Source organism: Brachyistius frenatus, unplaced genomic scaffold, assembly GCF_029030835.1.
Source record: "Brachyistius frenatus isolate BFR_SWC_R1_liver_20210118 unplaced genomic scaffold, ASM2903083v1 Contig_368, whole genome shotgun sequence".
Lineage (NCBI taxonomy): Eukaryota > Metazoa > Chordata > Actinopteri > Embiotocidae > Brachyistius > Brachyistius frenatus.
The window spans coordinates 111,517-129,846 of NW_027210967.1; the positions used below are offsets into that span (position 1 = coordinate 111,517).

Below are 18,330 nucleotides of genomic sequence, written 5' to 3' on the forward strand. Positions count from 1 at the left end.
GATACAATAATCACACCACAAAATAATTAAAGATAAACATTTGTAAATACATCAGGGTTTGAGATAAACAGATTGAAGTGGAAACCAGACGAGAGGAAATAAAGCCTGAATGAGTCTCACAATTGCTTAAAAGCTTTCCAAACAAAAAGTCCTTTCTAGTCAATCCTCAGTGGGTGAAGCTTTTTGCTTTTGTAATTATTTATCAGAAAATACCCAGATCTCTATGCACCATGGTTGCTTTGTTTGTCTCAATCCAGATTCTAATTTCCTATAAATAAAAAAAAAGAAAGAAAACACTGTTGACTGTGTTTCTTGGTTGTTTGTGTATAATATATATAGATATATACTGTACTGTATATATTGTATATACTGTGCATTTTATATTTTACATTTTATATTTTTTTACTGCTATTTTACTGCTATTTTATTGCTTTTCTATTATTCTATTATTATCTTATTGCTTCCTGTATGCTGCTGTAGCGAAAAAAATGTCCCTTCGGGGATTAATAAAGTAACTACCTAACCTAACCTAACCTAACCTAACCTAACCTAACCTAACCTAACCTAACCTAACCTAATCCAAAAGAGATTTAATTTGATGGGCTGAAATCAAGGCCTGGCTTGGGAAGTAGCAGTGTGCCCCCTGGCGGATGGTAAAGGACCTGCATTTCCTGCACATTTTATTCATATGACATTTTGACATTTGCCTCACACACAGATAGACAAGTACGTCTGCTAACTCTTTGCCACAAAGACAGCAGGGATCGGATGTTTATAAAAACTAGACACACGGTGTTGAGCTGCATCTCAAATTAATCTTTCAGATGATGTATACCCCATATAACTTTCTTATTTTATGTTTTTGTTGATTTTAATTAATCTTTCAGGTTAACCTTCCTTCAACTGGGGTCCAATCTCATCTCTGTCAACTTGTGTTATTGCTGTGATCACTGCCGTTGTTTTTATTTGTTCTTTGCTCTGTAAATGACTCGATGTCATTGTAAATGAAGGGTCACCCTCAATAATTTCTCAATGATTTTTCTGCTCTTTTCTCAGTGAATCCCCACAGACGTATTTGTCCAGATGTTCAGCGATGTCTCTGCACTCAACGCATCTAAAAAGAGAAAAAATGTGGCTCACAGACTCTTGCATTACATAATGCTATTTAATTATACACAACCAGTTTGATTTTTACATTTATTTACTATTTTTTCAGTAGATTTTTATTTAAAATATAGACATTCTTTATTTAATACACTTACTTATTTTCTAGTAATATTCATGAGATATTATTATTGTTATTCTTTTTAAACAGGAACTTGAAGTAGGCCACGAGACGCCTTGTTTTAGGACTCAGGACTCCTTCATGTAAGGATTTGGCGCCACGTGGTGGACATAATGTGACATTGCAGATGATCTCTGACGCTGTTGGCTTAATGGCGGCGAATCCAGCTAATGTTGAGGTGAGTACACTTCTTTATTGACACCTTATCTTAGTCACGGAGACAAATGAATTATATTTACTTCGGGGCTTGTCATGGTTCTCTATATCTTCATTAGTTCTGCAACATGGTAGAATAATACATGTCTGACAATTTTGACAATAATCTGAAACAGAAATTTTGAGACTGAATATTCTGTTGAATATTGTGAATTAAGACACAGATTGATAATGAAGCTTTTCACTAACTGTGAGCAATTTGAGAAATGTCTTCTTTTTTCTTTTCTCTTTTAAGTAGGATGAAATTGTATGTTTACAACTGCAAATGTGTTGACTGTAAATACGGTCCACGTGTGTTTCACTGATCCTTTGAGGCCAAATAAATCCAACCTGGTTCATCCAACAGGTGATTGTTAAGTGCAGCTTCCCCCAGTGACATGTGGAGAATGAAGGCAGCACTGTGGCCTTGTGTTATACTTGTCTTCGTTTTAAGACCCTCTCTGGGTCTATTCACAGTTTAATGATCCTTAGATCATAATATAAACCTGCTCTCTTCCACTTGATAGCAGCTCGCTGACCTCCTTCATAAACCTAATCAACAAGCTCGAAACTCAGCGACTGACTGCACCATTTCGTGGAATAATTTCCAGGTATTTGAACTTAATTTAAAAACATTTCTTACATCAATCCTTAATTAACTCAAATACTTGTGAGCTGAAACATTTTTCTAAAGAGCTTTTGCTCATTAGTGGGACTGATCCATGTAGAATGAGAGCTATGTGGGCTCCAGTATGCAAAAAATGTTGTAGCTCAGACGGTGTTTGTTCCATCATGTTGTGGAAATTGCAGAGCTCTGACTCCACTGCATGTTATTAGCTCCCAGACTCGGGTAGAGGCAGCATGCTGTGTATGCAGAATTGTGGGAAATCCTGTCTCCCCTGACACCTCCTCCCTCCCCTCCTGCCCTCCTTCCTCCCCCAGGTCTTTAGGAAGCTTCTTTAGTACTCTGTACATGTCTGGAGCTGGTCGGAGACGCAGCTGTTGAAACCACGGTGGGAACTGAGCAGCACACGAATCTCATTTGGGACGTTTAGACACAAAGATGGAAGCTTTTCAACAATACATAATGTAAGTTTATATCCCGCACACTTCAGAATTAATGAGCCGCAACTATTCTCATTAAAAAACAAAGTCAAAAAACGTCTCTGTCACATCTTTAGGATATTAACATTAATAACTTGTCGTGCAGAGCAAATAATTGACACAATCACAGGTTCAGTCTGGGTTACTTCAGCACCCACTGAATCAGGTTTTTCTTTTTTTGACCCAGTAAACTGACGTTAACACAAAAAAATAAACCTTATCAATAAACTAGATCCGTTTTTAATTCAGCGTGTTTTAGTGTGCATCTATGGCTGTAGAGAAAAAAGAAAGAATAAATCAATAAACAGTAAAGTTATGGAATTATTTTAATTAACTATTATAAATTTGCCACTCCAGAATTTGAAGCAATAATAATAAAATTTTTTTTAAAAACCTACGTTTGTTTATCATATTGGGCTAATTTGAAAAGAGTGCGCGGATCTGTGGAGGTCGACCGGAACTGGCATGCTTTTGAGCAGAGGAGCAAATGAGGAGGGGAAAGAGCAAGTGGGTTATAGGGGGGGGGGGGAGATGAGGGAGGGGGGGGAGAGATGAGGGAGGGGGGGAGATGAGGGAGGGGGGAGAGAGAGAGCAAGTGGTTTATATGGGGGGGGGCATAGATGAGGGAGGGGGGGGAGATGAGGGAGGGAGGGGAGAGAGAGAGAGAAAGCGGGTGGGTGCTGTGAAATCTGTTAACAGGGGAGCTCTGTGCATTCGTTAGACGTCTTGGCTGCTCGCCCAACGTGGCTCATTGTGATCGAGGCATGATCGCCGGCTCCAGGCAGCCCTCTCCACCCTCTCCACCCTCTCCACCCTCTCCGCCGCCGCCTCGCGCCTGGACCCAGCCCAGCGCTCACCGCTGACATGGACAGACCCGTGAGTGCCTCCTCTCTCTCTCTCTCTCATCCCTCTCTCTCTCTCTGGTGGTAGGTTCAGGTTCCCCCCCCCTCTCTCTCTGGTGGTAGGTTCAGGTTCCCCCTCTCTCTCTCTGGTGGTAGGTTCAGGTTCCCCCCCTCTCTCTCTCTGGTGGTAGGTTCAGGTTCCCCCCCTCTCTCTCTCTGGTGGTAGGTTCAGGTTCCCTCTCTCTCTGTCGCAGATTTAGCTGTGGCTACATGCAGCGTTTCCCTCCTGTCTCTGTCTGTAGCTGCTGTAGGAGGCAGGACAGCCTGGAGGGGAGGGGGGGGGGTTTGGCAGCTTTCTCTCCGCAGGACCCTTACCCCCCCCCTCCCTCCCTTGCCCGCCTGTCCGGGCATGGGTGCCGTCCGCTGGCAGACCCACAACGTCTCTGTGTGCTCTTTGATTGTGTGCGCATGTTAGCTGCGCTGCTGCACCGTCACAGAACCGGAGCCCAGAGGTTCGCTGCCCCCCCCCCCCCCCCCCCCCCCCCCCCCCCCCCCCCCCCCCCCCCCCCCCCCCCCCCCCCCCCCCCCCCCCCCCCCCCCCCCCCCCCCCCCCCCCCCCCCCCCCCCCCCCCCCCCCCCCCCCCCCCCCCCCCAACCCACCTCCCACACACGCGCACAGATTCTCCCCCGGTTCTGTTGGTGGCGTTCACTTCAGTCTGCGCCATTGGACTCGCGGAGCTCCGGAGTCGGCCGAGCGCCCTCTCCATTGCGCCTGTCCTCGGTGGTCTGTCCTCGGTGGTCTGTCCTCGGTGGTCTGTCCTCGGGTCTGTTGTGTTCGGATCCCCTGACAACTAGAAGCAGTGAGGTCACCACTTTTTCCAGCACCGCCGCCTCTCTGAGTGAGTCCAAACTTTTCTTCTCGTGCTCGCTGTGTCACTTTGCAGGTTTGAGACGCAGTTGCATTCAGGGTACGTAGTTGTTGTTATTCTACTAAAAAAAAAAAGGAAAAAAAAGAGTGAGCTGGTCTGATCTCCGGGATGGTGTGATGTCTGAGGAGGACATACATGGCAGGTGGAGCAGCAGCAGCGACGGAATAAAAGCACAACAGAGTTCCTCTCCGTCCCCATCAGATCATCAGATCTCAGATCATCAGATCTCACATCATCAGATCGTCAGATCATCAGATCATCAGATCATCAGATCATCAGATCATCACATCATCAGATCATCAGATCTCAGATCAGATCATCAGATCTCAGATCATCAGATCATCAGATCATCAGATCGTCAGATCATCAGATCTCAGATCATCAGATCGTCAGATCGTCAGATCATCAGATCGTCAGATCTCAGATCATCAGATCGTCAGATCGTCAGATCATCAGATCTCAGATCATCAGATCTCAGATCATCAGATCTCAGATCATCAGATCATCAGATCTCAGATCATCAGATCATCAGATCTCAGATCATGTGCTGGTTGCAGTGACTCATCTCTGTGCTACAGAAGCAACCTTGACTTTTTCACCGGGGCAACAGTGGAGGATGACTGACTCAGTTTGGCACATCTACTTCCTGTCTCTGTGAAGAAGGTCTGACCCCCCCCTCCTCCTCCTCTTCCTCCTCCTCCTCCTCAGAATAATTCAGACAGTGAGGAGGATGGGATACTTCAAAATGAATTATATTTGTTTTGTTTTTTTCACATTTGCAACAAGCAGAAGTTGTGATTTTATTTTTTTCATTTGGCGGACGTTCTCGTCACTTCTCCCGAGCTGTGAACAACAACAGATGATGTCCGCTCCGATTCAAAGTGGGGAAGACGAGCTGAAGATGTCACTCATACCGTGCTAATTATCCAAGTAGTGCTCGATGAGTCTGAATGAAAACTCATGAAGAAAATATGGGATGCAAATTTTTTTTTTAAACCCTCATAACTCTGATCCAACCTTTGCAAAAGTTTCGGCACATATTTTAAAAATCATTTTTTGTCATCAACCCCAAAGAATTGTTACTTTTAAAACATGCTGGTGTCTTCAAGCTCATGTTATATTTATATATTGTGGTAAATATACTCGTTTGCAGTCTTTGCGGAGGTTTTGGACGAGAACATCGAAGTCGCTCTCACGTCTGTGTTTGATATGAAGCTTTTTGTTGGATCCACATCACAAAAAACAAAAGTTTGTGCCGGACCGTGTCTGCAGACCGGCAACTTCACAGTGATGAAACACACTTATGTGTGTTCTGGGTTAACGAACTTCCCATTCAACTTTTGACAAATTAGTGTATTTCCCAAAACTCAGTGCAGCCGACGGGAGTATTTATCAATACAAACATCAGTCAGATAACGGATCAGTGAGTCTGGCTGAGATGTTCAACTACACAACCTCTCTGCTGCTGCACGCTGTCTGCCAGCAGGTGATGAAGAGTGTGTGTGGACCTTTATCTTTTACATTTATGATTAATATATGAAGAAATATTTAGTCAAAGTAGAGCTGTTCTATCAAAACGTACGGCTGACATTACTTTCATACTATTCTATGAAGGGAAAGTTCTGTGCAGCTGCTTATGTTTGGACATTTAAACCTTTAAATAGATTTTAGTCGATAAAACCTTATTTTTCTGAGCAAGTTATTGGATCAATAGCTTTTAGTAAATAAGATATATTTCTATAAGCAAAAAAAGTAACACATTGTTATACAGTTATCAGACCGAAGCTCAAAATATAAAGCTGTCAAAATAAAAGGACTCTCAGTGGACTTGGTGAAATACGAATGTACTTCTTGGAGCTGCTGTGACCAACGACCCGACGTGTCTCCTCCCAGACCTCCAGTGACATGATGCCCAAGAGGGACAACGAGAGGGACGTGGAACTGGACAGGAAGATCGAGGCTCTCCGCAGGAAGAACGAGGCGCTCATGAAGAGGTACAAGGTGAGGACGAGCGCTCGCAGGTGGGACAAACTCCTGTCGCGACGTCCAGATTTGAGCTTTTCGGCTTTGATGGGGCTTCTCGCTTCTGTTTGTTCTTTTTTTTTATTGCATCCAGGAGGTGGAGGAGGACAAGAAGAGGGCAGAAGAGGAAGGAATGGCGCCGCAGGGCCGAAAGGGAAAAGCTGATGACCTCACCATCACAATCAGCAAGTCCACCAGCGTGAGTGTCCACATTTGGCGGAAGACGTGACGGCTGTGTTATATAATGAAACCGATGCGTTTTCATAAAGCGTTTCCTCTCTTCGGTCCGGAGCAGGACAGTCGGGTGGTGGTGACGAAGGCGTTCAGCAGCAGTTCACCGGCAGGTAAAGGCCAGCAGGAGGCGGGGCCCGACGGGGGGGAGGGCCCTCCGCAGGGGGTCGGCCGAGGCCACAGGAAGCAGCTGACGGTCACCATGGCTGGCAAAAAGGTAACGTCACCGAGGTACCGAGTGAAAAAGAAAAAATACACGGCAAGCAAAAACCCTTTGAAGTAGTTTTACTGTAATGAAAGGATATGTCGTGATGTCATGTAAATATCTAAGGTCACCCAATGTTCACTGAATGTAGCTTTTGTTGTTTACATACTAAATCAAAGTAATCAGAGTTAGTTTGTTTGATTCAAATTTTGTATAAACTGTATTTGTGTTTAATTTTATGCATTTTATCTGTTCTTATGAATCTCATCTCTTTTCTCTATTTTTAAATGTTCTGTTTTTATGTGAAACACTGCATGTAATTCTCTTGCTGCGAAGCACTGCGAGCTGCATTTCTTGTATGAAAGGTGCTCTACAAATACAGTTTATTATTATTGTTATTATTATTATCACTAATTAGCGACAGGCAGCGTTTCTCACTTCATGACACTAATATGAGTGACTGTTTCCAGGGTAAGAGGGTGGTGAGTGAGCGGCCCGAGAAGAGGCCCGGCCCCGCAGACGTCAGCAGCCCCGCCGATGACGGACAGGCGAGGCGTGTGGACTCGGTGGGGAGGGGGAAGCAGCCGTCTCACATGACCAAGAGGGACGCGGCAGCAGCACCGGTCAGAATCAGATTTAAAATCCCTGCCTGCACCCTCCCGTCTGCTTCGAACCTCACACCCCTCCTTTGTTTGCTCTCTGGTGCTGATGTGTTTTACATAGATGTCAGACAAGTCGGCGGGCCCTTCCCCTCCAGAGATGGAGCACAATGGTTGGTGGACAGGAGGTGGACCAGGGCTGTGACTCACTGCTGTGGGATTAGGAATGAGGGATGAGGGGTGTGGGTGGGGTGGGGGGAGGGGGGTGCTAATAGAGCTGTTGGTCGAGTAGATGACGTTTATTGTCTAAAGGTGGTCTGATTGCTCTTTACTTTGTTTTCTCCCTTGGAGGAGCTCTAGTTGTATTTTGAATAATCGATCTCCCTCAGGGTGTAAAATGGAGTCTGTAAGAGCTCAACAAAATGTATTTTACATATATAATTAGGCAGAATATTAACATCACGATCTTTACTCCACGCTGTGGTTTGCTTGAGATCCCATATTTAACACAGACAGGCAGAGACACATGTGCACATGCAGTACCCCCGGCTGGGCGGTGAAATGCCACACTGTCACTGACCTTAGGCCCTCCGGGTATTCAGAAACTCTGGAACAGCTGCTCCGCCTCAATATGAAGCCTGATGCACACACACACACACACACACACACACACACACACACACACACACACACACACACACACACACACACACACACACACACACACACACACACACACACACACACACACACACACACACACACACACACACACACACACACACACACAGAGACACTCACTGCTCAATTAATAAAGTGATGCAGCTTATCTGCACCACTGTAAACACAGACACTCTCTGGATACTAAAACACAGGCAGCAGCAGTCTAAATATGTCTTTACTGTATTTCTGCCATTTGAGGTGACGTGCTCTGAATCGACGGGCTGAACACGCTGTTCTGTTGCCTTTATTTCTGGCCCGTTAGATCTCTCCTCCCTTTATTTATCATGTGGACTGAATCAGCACTTGAACGGCAGCCAGCTCCCCAGTGCACCAGTCATCTGTGAATCCCACAGACCCGGTTTCCACATAGTCGCTGTTTACATAACCGGTGTCATTTAACGGTGCTGCATGAGAGCAGCGGGGAGAACGCCGCAAAATGGTGGAGAAAATGTCACAGATATATCTGGCAAGTGTTGGAAAAATGTTTGTGTAAAGAGGATCCATGATAAACTGCACATCGCTACGGCTTTGCCCTGCCTCTGAAATATTTTGCTGTGTGTGTGGAAGTGAATAATGACCGTCGGTGGGTGGTGGTGGTGGTGGTGGTGGTGGGGGGGGGGGTTATCGGGCAGCATCCCAGCCAGATTGTAATGCCTCATGACAAGACTGTCTGTTCACACTCCTGACAGAGAAAGACAAGAGTAAGGAAATCTAGTGGGAGCAACAAAGGAGGAGTAGTGGGAGGGGGTGGGGGGGAGAGGGGGTGTCCTCCTGGCAACCCACCGTCTGTTTCCAGCCTCCATTTCTCTTCTCTGAAACTTAAAGTGGTCTACACTCCTCTGGCACGATTGTTTCCCTCTTCCCACCATCCTGAAAGGGCCGATTTGATCTAATTAACATTCAACTGCCTTCTCGCCCTGAAAAGGCTCATTATGCTGCCGAGGAGACGCGGCTGGCGAGGTGCCAGCAGAGAGTCGGAGAGGGAGGAAGGAGGAAGGAGTGTGAGGAGGGAAGAGGAGAGAAAAGGGAAGGTGGTCGGAGGTCTTGAGCGTCTGTTCGGGCTGGACTCGATGTCGGTGTGGGTGTGTGACTGACTTCGTGGGTGTAGGTGTTGGTGCTCTACCAGCTCTGTCCGGCGTTTGTGGTCTTTTTCCTCTTCGGCTCTTCAAGTGTTGCTGTTAATGGCATCATGACTCATCCGCTGTGTTCAGCTGAGCACATCTTTGCCATCACAAATACACCGGAGCAAAAAACAAAACAAAAATCACACAATTCTTCACCTTTTAATGAGATGGTCTGATTTTCCAAACCACCAGGTAGTTTCCTTGTTGAGTTACCTGTAAACTGAAGTCTGTTCTTGTAACCGCTTTACAAAGTGGATAATTATCAGAGGTATTAGTGACAAGAGATGCTGTTTCACTTTTAAACCACTGGGAGGCAGTGTTGGCCTCTTTATCTTCTACCAAATGGATGCCTGTGCTTAAATTTATTTTACTGTTTATAGCAGCAGTAATGAAACTCTTTATGAGCACGTTTAATTGGCTGGCGACAAGTTGCTGTGTCATTCTAGTTGTTGTTATGTTCATCTTTTTATCTTTTTGTCTCCCCTCTCTGACAGGATGAAGTTAAACCAGGGCAGAAACACACTGAGGAGCACCAAAGGCTGTCAGAACAAAGCCAGGTGAAACAATACCTCGGTTGCCATGGCAGACACACAGAAATGATTTAATTATGGGTAATTTATCTATCTGTAAAAAAAAAAACCCGCCCACTCAGTGAGAAAAATCAGACGAGTACAGTTTCAGCTCATTAAGACCACTTCATTCACAGAATCTGAAAGATTTTTTGATTGTTTTTTTGTTGTTGATTTTATACACTTTATTAATCCCCGAGGGGAAATTTCTTCACTTTCTTGAAAGAGCAGGTTTCCGTGTGACAGCGACACCACGTGAGCACGCAGAAACGCAAACACGCGCTGCGCCGTCATCACAAACACTCGCAGACGGGCGCGACACGTTGCCGTGCACACTCCTCTGTTCAAGTGCTCGTCCTTATCGGCCTCCTGCTGGCTGGCGTGTTAACGGCGCCGGAGAGGCTCAGAGCTGCAGACCAGGCTGACGCGGAGAGGCCGGCAGGACGGGCTTCAAAGGCCCGGCCAACCCGCCTCGTGACAAGTGACGCTGCTCATGCCTCTCTCTGTACCTCGCCGGCTCTGCTGCGAGTGCGCAAGGAAACACCGTGCAGAGGTTTTGTTTTTTGAACTGTTGCGTAGTGGATGAAAGTCAGAAGGCCCTCGGCGTTGTTCACTGTTAACAGCTGCAGCTTCTGGAGCTTCAGCCGTCCAGAATAAGAGCTTGAACTCACCCCCCCCCCCTCCTCCTCTCTCCCCTCCTCCCCCATCCTCCCTGCGAGGCCCCACACATGGGAGAAATTGAAAAGCTCCAATTTGCGGCAGCAGCAGATGACCTGTTGGGACATGCGAGAAGCTGCTTCCTGTGCAGTCGTCCTCTGAGGGCGGGGGGGGGGAGGGAGAGGGAGGAAAGGGAGGGGAGGGAGGGGAGGGAGGAGAGGAAAAACAGACCTCCGATAACTGTAAGAAGGCAACATGTTTACTTCCCTGTGATTGGTCCACACCTGAGGGGAAAACATGACCAATCATAGTTTCTTCCCGGCACTGTTGTGTCTCTTTCTTTTACTTTTTGTTGTTGTTGTTCTGTTGCTGTGTGATTTAACATGCAGACGAGCATTTCGATTTTCTTGCGAGTTGCTTTGTAATCACATTTTTTTTTTTTTTCCCCTCTCTGCCTCTTGCTGTCAAGCTGACGAGCACTTTTCTGTCAGAAACCGCTCTTTTATGTAATCCCCCTCAGAAAACAACGCTGTTTGTGGCCTTTTGTTTTATGAGGCTTTGTAACAGGAGCACACAGTCTCTGCTGCTTTCGATGTGTTAAAGAGCCTGTATCAGATCTCCCTTTAGTATGAACAGGCTGTCCTCTCTGCTCTCATCACTGATCAATAAACAGGCTAAGAGAGGGGATTGGAGGAAGGAAGCATAATCGCAATTACCGTACAATTCCCTTTTCCTGGAGTTCAATATTAGTCATTAGTATTTACAGTAATGTAGGATGCAGACTAGAAATATATTCTGAATGCCACCGATCTCTAAATGTCCCTGTTACTGTTAGATGAGTTGTTTGTATACGAGAAGCCGTTCTTGTTTATGGCCACCCATGCTCAGTGTGAACTTTCCCCCTCTACCGATCACCGTGCAGCTTCAGATGCATTAAAATGTGACACCGTTGAGTCACGTTTCATTGCCGGCGCTCCATTAAGAGCCGCCGCTTGTTTTTAATGCGTCCGAATACACTGAAGTGTTTTTTGTGTCTCGCGCAGCCCGAGCCGGAGAACCCGCAGGCCATCACGGACCTCAACATCCCCACTTCAAGAGAGGAGCAGGAGGAGTATCTGCGGTGGAAGAAAGAGCGCGAGCAGATTGACAGGGAGAGAGTGGCGCGGCATAAAAACGCCAAGGGCCAGTGGAGACGGGCGTGGGACGTGGACAAAACCGAGAACATGTAAGACTCTTCGTCTCACGGCGGCTCCTCCAGGTTTTATACTTCATCGGCTCCCGTTTTTCATTATTTCAAACTAAAAAAAACTCCTGAAATGTTGACTGACTGATGACTAATCCAAATGTTAATTTTCCCGTTGGCTGAGCATCAGTTGTTATTATATGTATTTATTTCCCTCTGACCTTTAAATAACCTCATTTAAAAAAATAGACATACACTGGTATCAGTCTTCTCACCTTACTCTGAGCAGAAATATATGCATTTATTTTAATGTGGCGTATTGCATTACCAGCTTCATAAGCTGTTCAGCTCGCTGACAGTTATTTTTAAATGAAGAATAAAGTTTTGCTAATTTTTCCGGCTCAAATTTCGTACATCAGTGAAAAGCCTAATTCACTTTTAGTTGCAGATGATGAGGAGAAAACTGAACTTGAAGAACTGCCTTCCTCTTAGATGAGCTATCTCTGAACTGAATGTCCTACCACATGATCACAAGACTAAACCTCATCAAGTCACAGGATGTTGCACAATTATAGCATCGCCAAGTAATTACTTTTCAGACAAACTATCATTGAGGGAAAAGAACGTGACGGTACGTTACCAGAAGTCCTCCGTTTTAAAGACTCACTTTGATCACAGCTTTCTCTGATTTTGAAACGAGCCTACGAGCCGCATGTTGAACACCTGCTTTCAGATCGCTTGGTGAAATCACACGATCGCACCCCGAACTGACTGCAGGGTAAAAATACAGCCCGTTGATCTGAAGTGTTTTGTTAGATTTCAAACAAACCGAGCTGTTAAACACAGGTTGCAGAATAAATGAATGTGCTGTTTAAGGAAGCATCAAAATGTAAAGAGACGAGGGAGGAGCAGGTATTTTTAGCCCGGGATAAGAGAGGGAATGCTTTGCCTTATTTGGAGAAGCTTCAACACGGCCCTCGAGGAAGAACAGGCCTGGAAATGTGTTTCTGATTCAACAATTTAGACGGTTCGGGTGGATGTTAGCCGTAGGGGTGTGACTCGCGGAGGAGACGCTCTCATTGGTTCTGCAAACTCTCCGATTCTAGGCCCAAAATAGATGTTCAGTAACAACACTGATGGAATGCAGATGGGCCGGAGGTGAGGAATGATAAAGACACTGCTCGTATTGTGTTTTTGTTCCCGTCTAAACCGAACTTCTGCCTCCAGGTTTTCAGACAAATCCCTCCCTGACCGAGACTGGGCTCCTTCCAGCAGAGGTGAGACTCTGACACAGAATAAACACCTTTCACATCCACACATGGTGATAAAAAAAAGATCGGTGTCATTGTTCCAGGTGGAAGAAATGCGAGAAGAGGACAAACCAAGGCAGGCGGCGACTCGAGAGGTATCCGACCTGATATTTAGCAATTCAGTAAATGAGATAAACGTAGTCTGTAACTGTCGGGGGGTTTCTGTCTTAGGTCAGGACAAACGCAGCAAAGACAAGGGAGCTAAAAGCGTGCTGGTGATGAGCAGTAAAGCAAAAGGCAAAGATCGCCTGACTGGGAGGGCCAGGAGGTCAGTAACAACACACACACACACACACACACACACACACACACACACACACACACACACACACACACACACACACACACACACACACACACACACACACACACACACACACACACACACACACACAGCATCCGAAATTGATTCAGCTCAGTCAGCTGTTGCAAAATACTTCAAACGGATGTGGGAAGGCCTGTTGTGTTCCTTCACTGTGCCCTAATTACAAATTCTCGATGTCATGAGACTTGATTTAGAAGTCGTAGCAGCTGATTAAATAACCCAGAAGGCCTCATTTTCACTGCATTCAGTTTCTCCTCCTGCAGCTTCTCCTCTGTTGTGTGCTGGTTGGTGGTGAGGAGGCTCTCTGGGTCGGCTGTTACGACAAGCATTGCTCATAATCTCCAAAAAGCCATGAGACCACAGACCTGGAAGGGACGTGTTATGTGCCAGATTATTGCTGCCTTCAGATGGGGTTGTGTTTACTGTGTTCACGAGTAGAGTCCATGTTTTAGGATATTCACGACCTCTGACCTCCAAAAGCTCAAGAGTTCCCAAGTTATGACCGATGTTATCAGAAACGGGGGAAATGGACGTTTCATTATTGTGATTTTAGTCGTGTAGAGTTAAAAAAGGTTGATCTTCCCTACATTACGATAACGTGCTAAAGTTGTTGAGCCTTTTTGAGCCTCTTGACGTTGTCCGTGTTGCTGTTGCCTAGCAGCGGTCCTCTCACAACCACTTGAACAACCGAGCGTACGGTGCACACAGCGTCCGCATGTTGGAGCCACGAGCTCGCATGCTTCGTTTGAAGGCTTCAACCTCCTCGAGTCACAGGTCAGCTGATTGGGAAGCAAATCGTGAAGGACTTTGAATAAAAGCTCTATATGAATGTCATTTACAAGACTTACCTTGCTAGACCTAAAGAGTCCACATCTATATTTCTCATCCTTTATCTTGGCTTCATTTCTCTTGGTTACGAAAAAATAACCCACTAAACAAAAGTCTATATTTTTCAGATGGCAGGCGAATGATGATGAAGAAAACCCCGAGGTGAGACGTAAAACCTGTGACGTGATTATGGATCGCACAGACTAAAATAAAAGGTCTCCAAATAAGCCGAGAGGCGTGTTTGATGTTCTGATCTCATCTCTTAGATTTCTGACACGACACTGGAAGAATTCCTCGAGGAACTTGACGCCCTCACAGACGGTGATGTGGAGGGTCAGGAAACTAAAACCAAGATGTCTCCCAGCCCGGACTCGCCGAGTACGCCCGAGGACGTGAGCCGATCGGCGGCCCCGGTGTCAGCGGCGAGCTCGAGAGAGGACACCCCCGCTCAGGGGAAAGCAGAGGCCTCGTCCCCTCGGGGTTCGGAGAAGAAAGTGCGCTTCTCCGAGGAACTCGTCCGGGGGGCTCATGCGAGGCAAACCACGAGCTCTCAAGACTCTGCCGCTTCAGAAACCGGATGCTTGATCTCTTTGAAGGCATCCTCGCCTAAGAAGAGCAAGCATGAAGTGCAGGCACCGCAGCAGCCTCTTGAAAGCGCCAAGCAGGGGGATGGTAGTCCTCAGGATGAAGGAGGTTGTCCGTGTGCTCCTCCTGAAACCGAATGCACTGAAAAAGACAGCAACCCCCCCACAGCTCCCTGCTCCCCCCCTGCTGAAAAAGCCTGCGCCTCTCTAGAGGAGAGCTCCGTCCAGCCTGTAGAGCTGGCCAAGTGTAACATCAGCAACACAAACACAGGTATGCAGCCGCTTCGGTGATCCTGACTCTTCTGACTGCATGTGGATGGCAGGTCAGTCAGCTCATTCTGGGTTTCTTCCACAGAGGAACTAATAGACTCGGGTCTGTCTGTCCTGAGCCTGGAGTCAGGAGAAACACACCCAACACACTCCACCAGCAGTGACAAGGTCAGTGTGAGGGGGAGGAAGAGGGATTAGAGAATCAATAGATGTGTAAATAGACTGATGGAGGGAAGTGCAAATGGTTGAGGAGTTAAATGGATGAAGAGAGATGCAGCATATCTGCGCCGCCGCTTTCTATTATCCAATTTCGATTCAAGTATATTCACCCCCACTGAGACCTGATGGTGTGCAGGCGAAACAGGATGCCTCTTCATCTCATCCACCAGTGGAATAGATATTATATGACCGCCTACTTCAGTCATTCATATAGAGAAGTTGTGGGCATGACATGCATAAATTGTGTGTTATAGCAGTTTTAACGATTAATTTTTGTGCATGTTGTTCTTTTTTTTTTTTTTTTCCGCAGGCACGAGAGCATGGGAAGATTGTTTGATTGAAGCCTTTGGGATGTAAATACTAAAACCAAAACACGGCATTTGGATGCATTTCCTGCTTCAGGTAGCTCGTTCTGAGGTACTCCGTTTGTGGCTCACAAGCAAAACCACGGTTTCTTTTTGCAGCGGCGTGTCCCACTCGCTAAAGTTGTATCTAAAAAATTTGACACAAGAAGGATGAGAAGTGTTCCTGAACATTTCCCCGTCGAAGTACTTTTACATCCAAGCACTTTATGAGTATAAAAGTCTGCGTACGGACACATTCTTCAGTATGTTAGTATGCTGCTTGAGTGCAATATCATTGAATGTTTACATTTGTATGAAAAATTGAAGGTACATATCAGGAGGCCAGCTAATCAGCGTAACTTAGCTCGCCCTTGACAATGAACCAAGCCACAGTCAAATTATCTAGTGCCTGATTCTGCCTTGGAGGTATTTTGAATAAGTCTGTATTATATGATGACACAGCAGACCTACAGTACAGTCTGTATTTCTACACTCAAAACTGTGCAAGTCGACATTATTTATCAACTGCTTCTAGCATCAGTCAATGGCCTTTCACAAATATGAAAACAATACATTTGTTAAAGCGCACATGTGGAACTTGTTGTCTTCGGCCAGTGACCAAGACAGTTTCCAAAGTTTCAACAAAAAAAAATCAACCTTACTGCTGATATTAAACATTTCTGTTAGTCAGGAAATGTAAACGGAGGAACTGCACTGATTTTACAGACGAAGCTCAGTTTACTCTTCGTGCTCCGTCGCCTACTAAAGGAGCTTCGTCAAGTCTGTCAAAAATAACCCTGATGATGTCACAGTGACGTCATCAAGCCTACCTTACAAGCTGGGGTGTGTGTGGTGTTTACCGGGCGGAGGGGATCTACTGAACAAGTGCTATTAAGTTGCATGATGGAGCCAAACAGTCAGCGAATAGCAAAAAATACTGCTGGCGTAAAAATATGTGTCTGTTTAAACGGATGATCAGTGACTCTCCACAACTAAATTCTTAACACACTGCTGTTGTGTTCCCTAAAGCACAGTTTTACAGCTGAATCCCAATCACCTGGTCTTCCTCAGACTCTTATTATGTTCAGTTTATAGCCTCTAAGTCGAGGTTGTAAATCAAAAACAAATCAGAACAACTGGAGTATTATTTCAGTTAATATTTGGCTCGTGCTGTTTTGAAATGAGCAGCGATAAGAGGGCCGATACAGAAGGAGGGAACAGCCCTTCTCTCCGTTGAGGCTTTTGGCTCCTGTGGGGACGGACGGACGGACGTGAATGTTGAAAACACGTCATCCGATTCATGAAGATTCAGCTTTTAATTTGCTGTCGAAACACTGGAATTCAGCTGTAAATCCCTTTTTGGTGTTTTGTCGTTGGGTCTGTCCTCTAATCACAAAAGACAAGTCATATTTAAACAAAAAAAAAGCTTCCTTTAATTAAGAACTTAGCCAGTTGTTGTGCCTTGCATATTGGCTTCTTCAAATGTTGAAGTTGTACCTTAATTTCATGGTTTGTATGATAACTGTTACGTCATTTATTTTATTTATTTACCTCTCCATTCGGACAGCAGAATGTTACCTAGAAGGAATTTGCAAATCTGAAATTGTTTAAAATCAATGTATATGTATGCTTTTGTTTTTATTTATTTCCAGCCTGTTATTTTATTTTTGGTATCAAGTGACAACTATAATAAGTTGCCTTACAAGAACTCTGTCCTCAAAGAGGCTGTTGTCAGTATAGTTAAACAGTTACGTAACCGTGAGTAGAAAACATAGCGGACCTGCTCTGAGCTGCAGGTCCATGTCAGCTGCAACTGTGGTTACACGAAATACAAATGATCAGGATTCAAAGTGGAAGCACACTGACAAAACCAAGAAGCAGGTCACAACGTTTGAAGCCAGTCTATCCCTGAAAAATGGAAGTAAAACGAGTGGGGGCCTTATTCTGTATCATAATTGGATGGTAAATTACTTGTAAAGGACACATCTGTTTGGGGAAAAAAAACAGGTTACCTGTGAAATGTTTCAAACTCCCTGTGGGATTTAATATAGTGAAATGAAATGTAGGACCTACAATCATAGAGCAGTTGTGTGTTATATGTCCTAGTGTAGTACTCGTTTGTTAAGTCTTTCCGACATCGGCATCGTCACCTCCCTGAAATGACAGATTTAAGAGGTGCTTGTGATGATCTCGGTCCACCTGGCTGTCCTCCATGTTCTGACATCCACTCAAAAGGAAGAAATACTCGTGTGTGCAGGTGTGTGAGTGAGTGAGTGTGAGTGAGTGTGTGAGAGTATGTTTCAAGGTGTGATGCCAGCTTTTCTGCTGTTCGGAGTGCTCACGCTCGTTTGAATCTGTGTGCGACATAGCTTCATTTACTGTAGAGCGATTTTGAAGGAGGCGTACAGAACGTCAATAAAGTGTTTCTGTATTTCAAACTCTGATGACTTGCATGGTTTTGTTGCACCGTCACTCTCTCTTTACCCTTCGCTTAACGTTGCACCTGCAGTGACGTAGCAGATGTGTATGAATTCATTCTTTTGGAGAATTTTTATCTTTTCAGGAAAAAAACCAACAACCAGCCCCAGTAGTGAGTCTGAGAGAGAAACAGGGCCAGTGTGGAGCATCAACCATCCATGAAGTCCGACCGCGGTCCACAGAATCCGCCTTCATCTTGGCTTTGATTAATTTCAGATGAGCTCTCTGCAGGGCTCTTACACTGGAAACAGCTCCACAGGTGGGACCTCCCATAGGTGCTACTATTTTAATTATCTCCTCCCAG

The 18,330-nt window shown here is 45.5% G+C and overlaps 1 protein-coding gene across 3 annotated transcripts; it reads left to right on the forward strand.

The window, feature by feature from the left end:
* The first annotated feature begins 1,375 nt into the window (after positions 1 to 1,375).
* Positions 1,376 to 17,986, forward strand: LOC138636324 (coiled-coil domain-containing protein 9B). 3 transcript variants are annotated; one of them, XM_069724281.1, is made up of 15 exons: positions 1,376 to 1,463; positions 2,423 to 2,569; positions 6,249 to 6,356; positions 6,472 to 6,576; positions 6,673 to 6,825; positions 7,284 to 7,436; positions 9,754 to 9,816; positions 11,529 to 11,710; positions 12,896 to 12,945; positions 13,023 to 13,073; positions 13,150 to 13,246; positions 14,260 to 14,293; positions 14,398 to 14,986; positions 15,071 to 15,153; positions 15,515 to 17,986. In XM_069724281.1, exons 3-15 carry the CDS (start codon positions 6,261 to 6,263, stop codon positions 15,539 to 15,541), a joined length of 1,683 nt encoding a protein of 560 aa, XP_069580382.1. In that variant the 5' UTR covers positions 1,376 to 1,463; positions 2,423 to 2,569; positions 6,249 to 6,260; the 3' UTR covers positions 15,542 to 17,986. The 3 variants fall into 3 exon arrangements, with proteins under 3 accessions (XP_069580382.1, XP_069580379.1, XP_069580380.1); XM_069724278.1 differs by lacking the exons at positions 1,376 to 1,463; positions 2,423 to 2,569 and adding an exon at positions 3,263 to 3,460; XM_069724279.1 differs by lacking the exons at positions 1,376 to 1,463; positions 2,423 to 2,569 and adding an exon at positions 3,490 to 4,325.
* Positions 17,987 to 18,330: the final 344 nt, after the last annotated feature.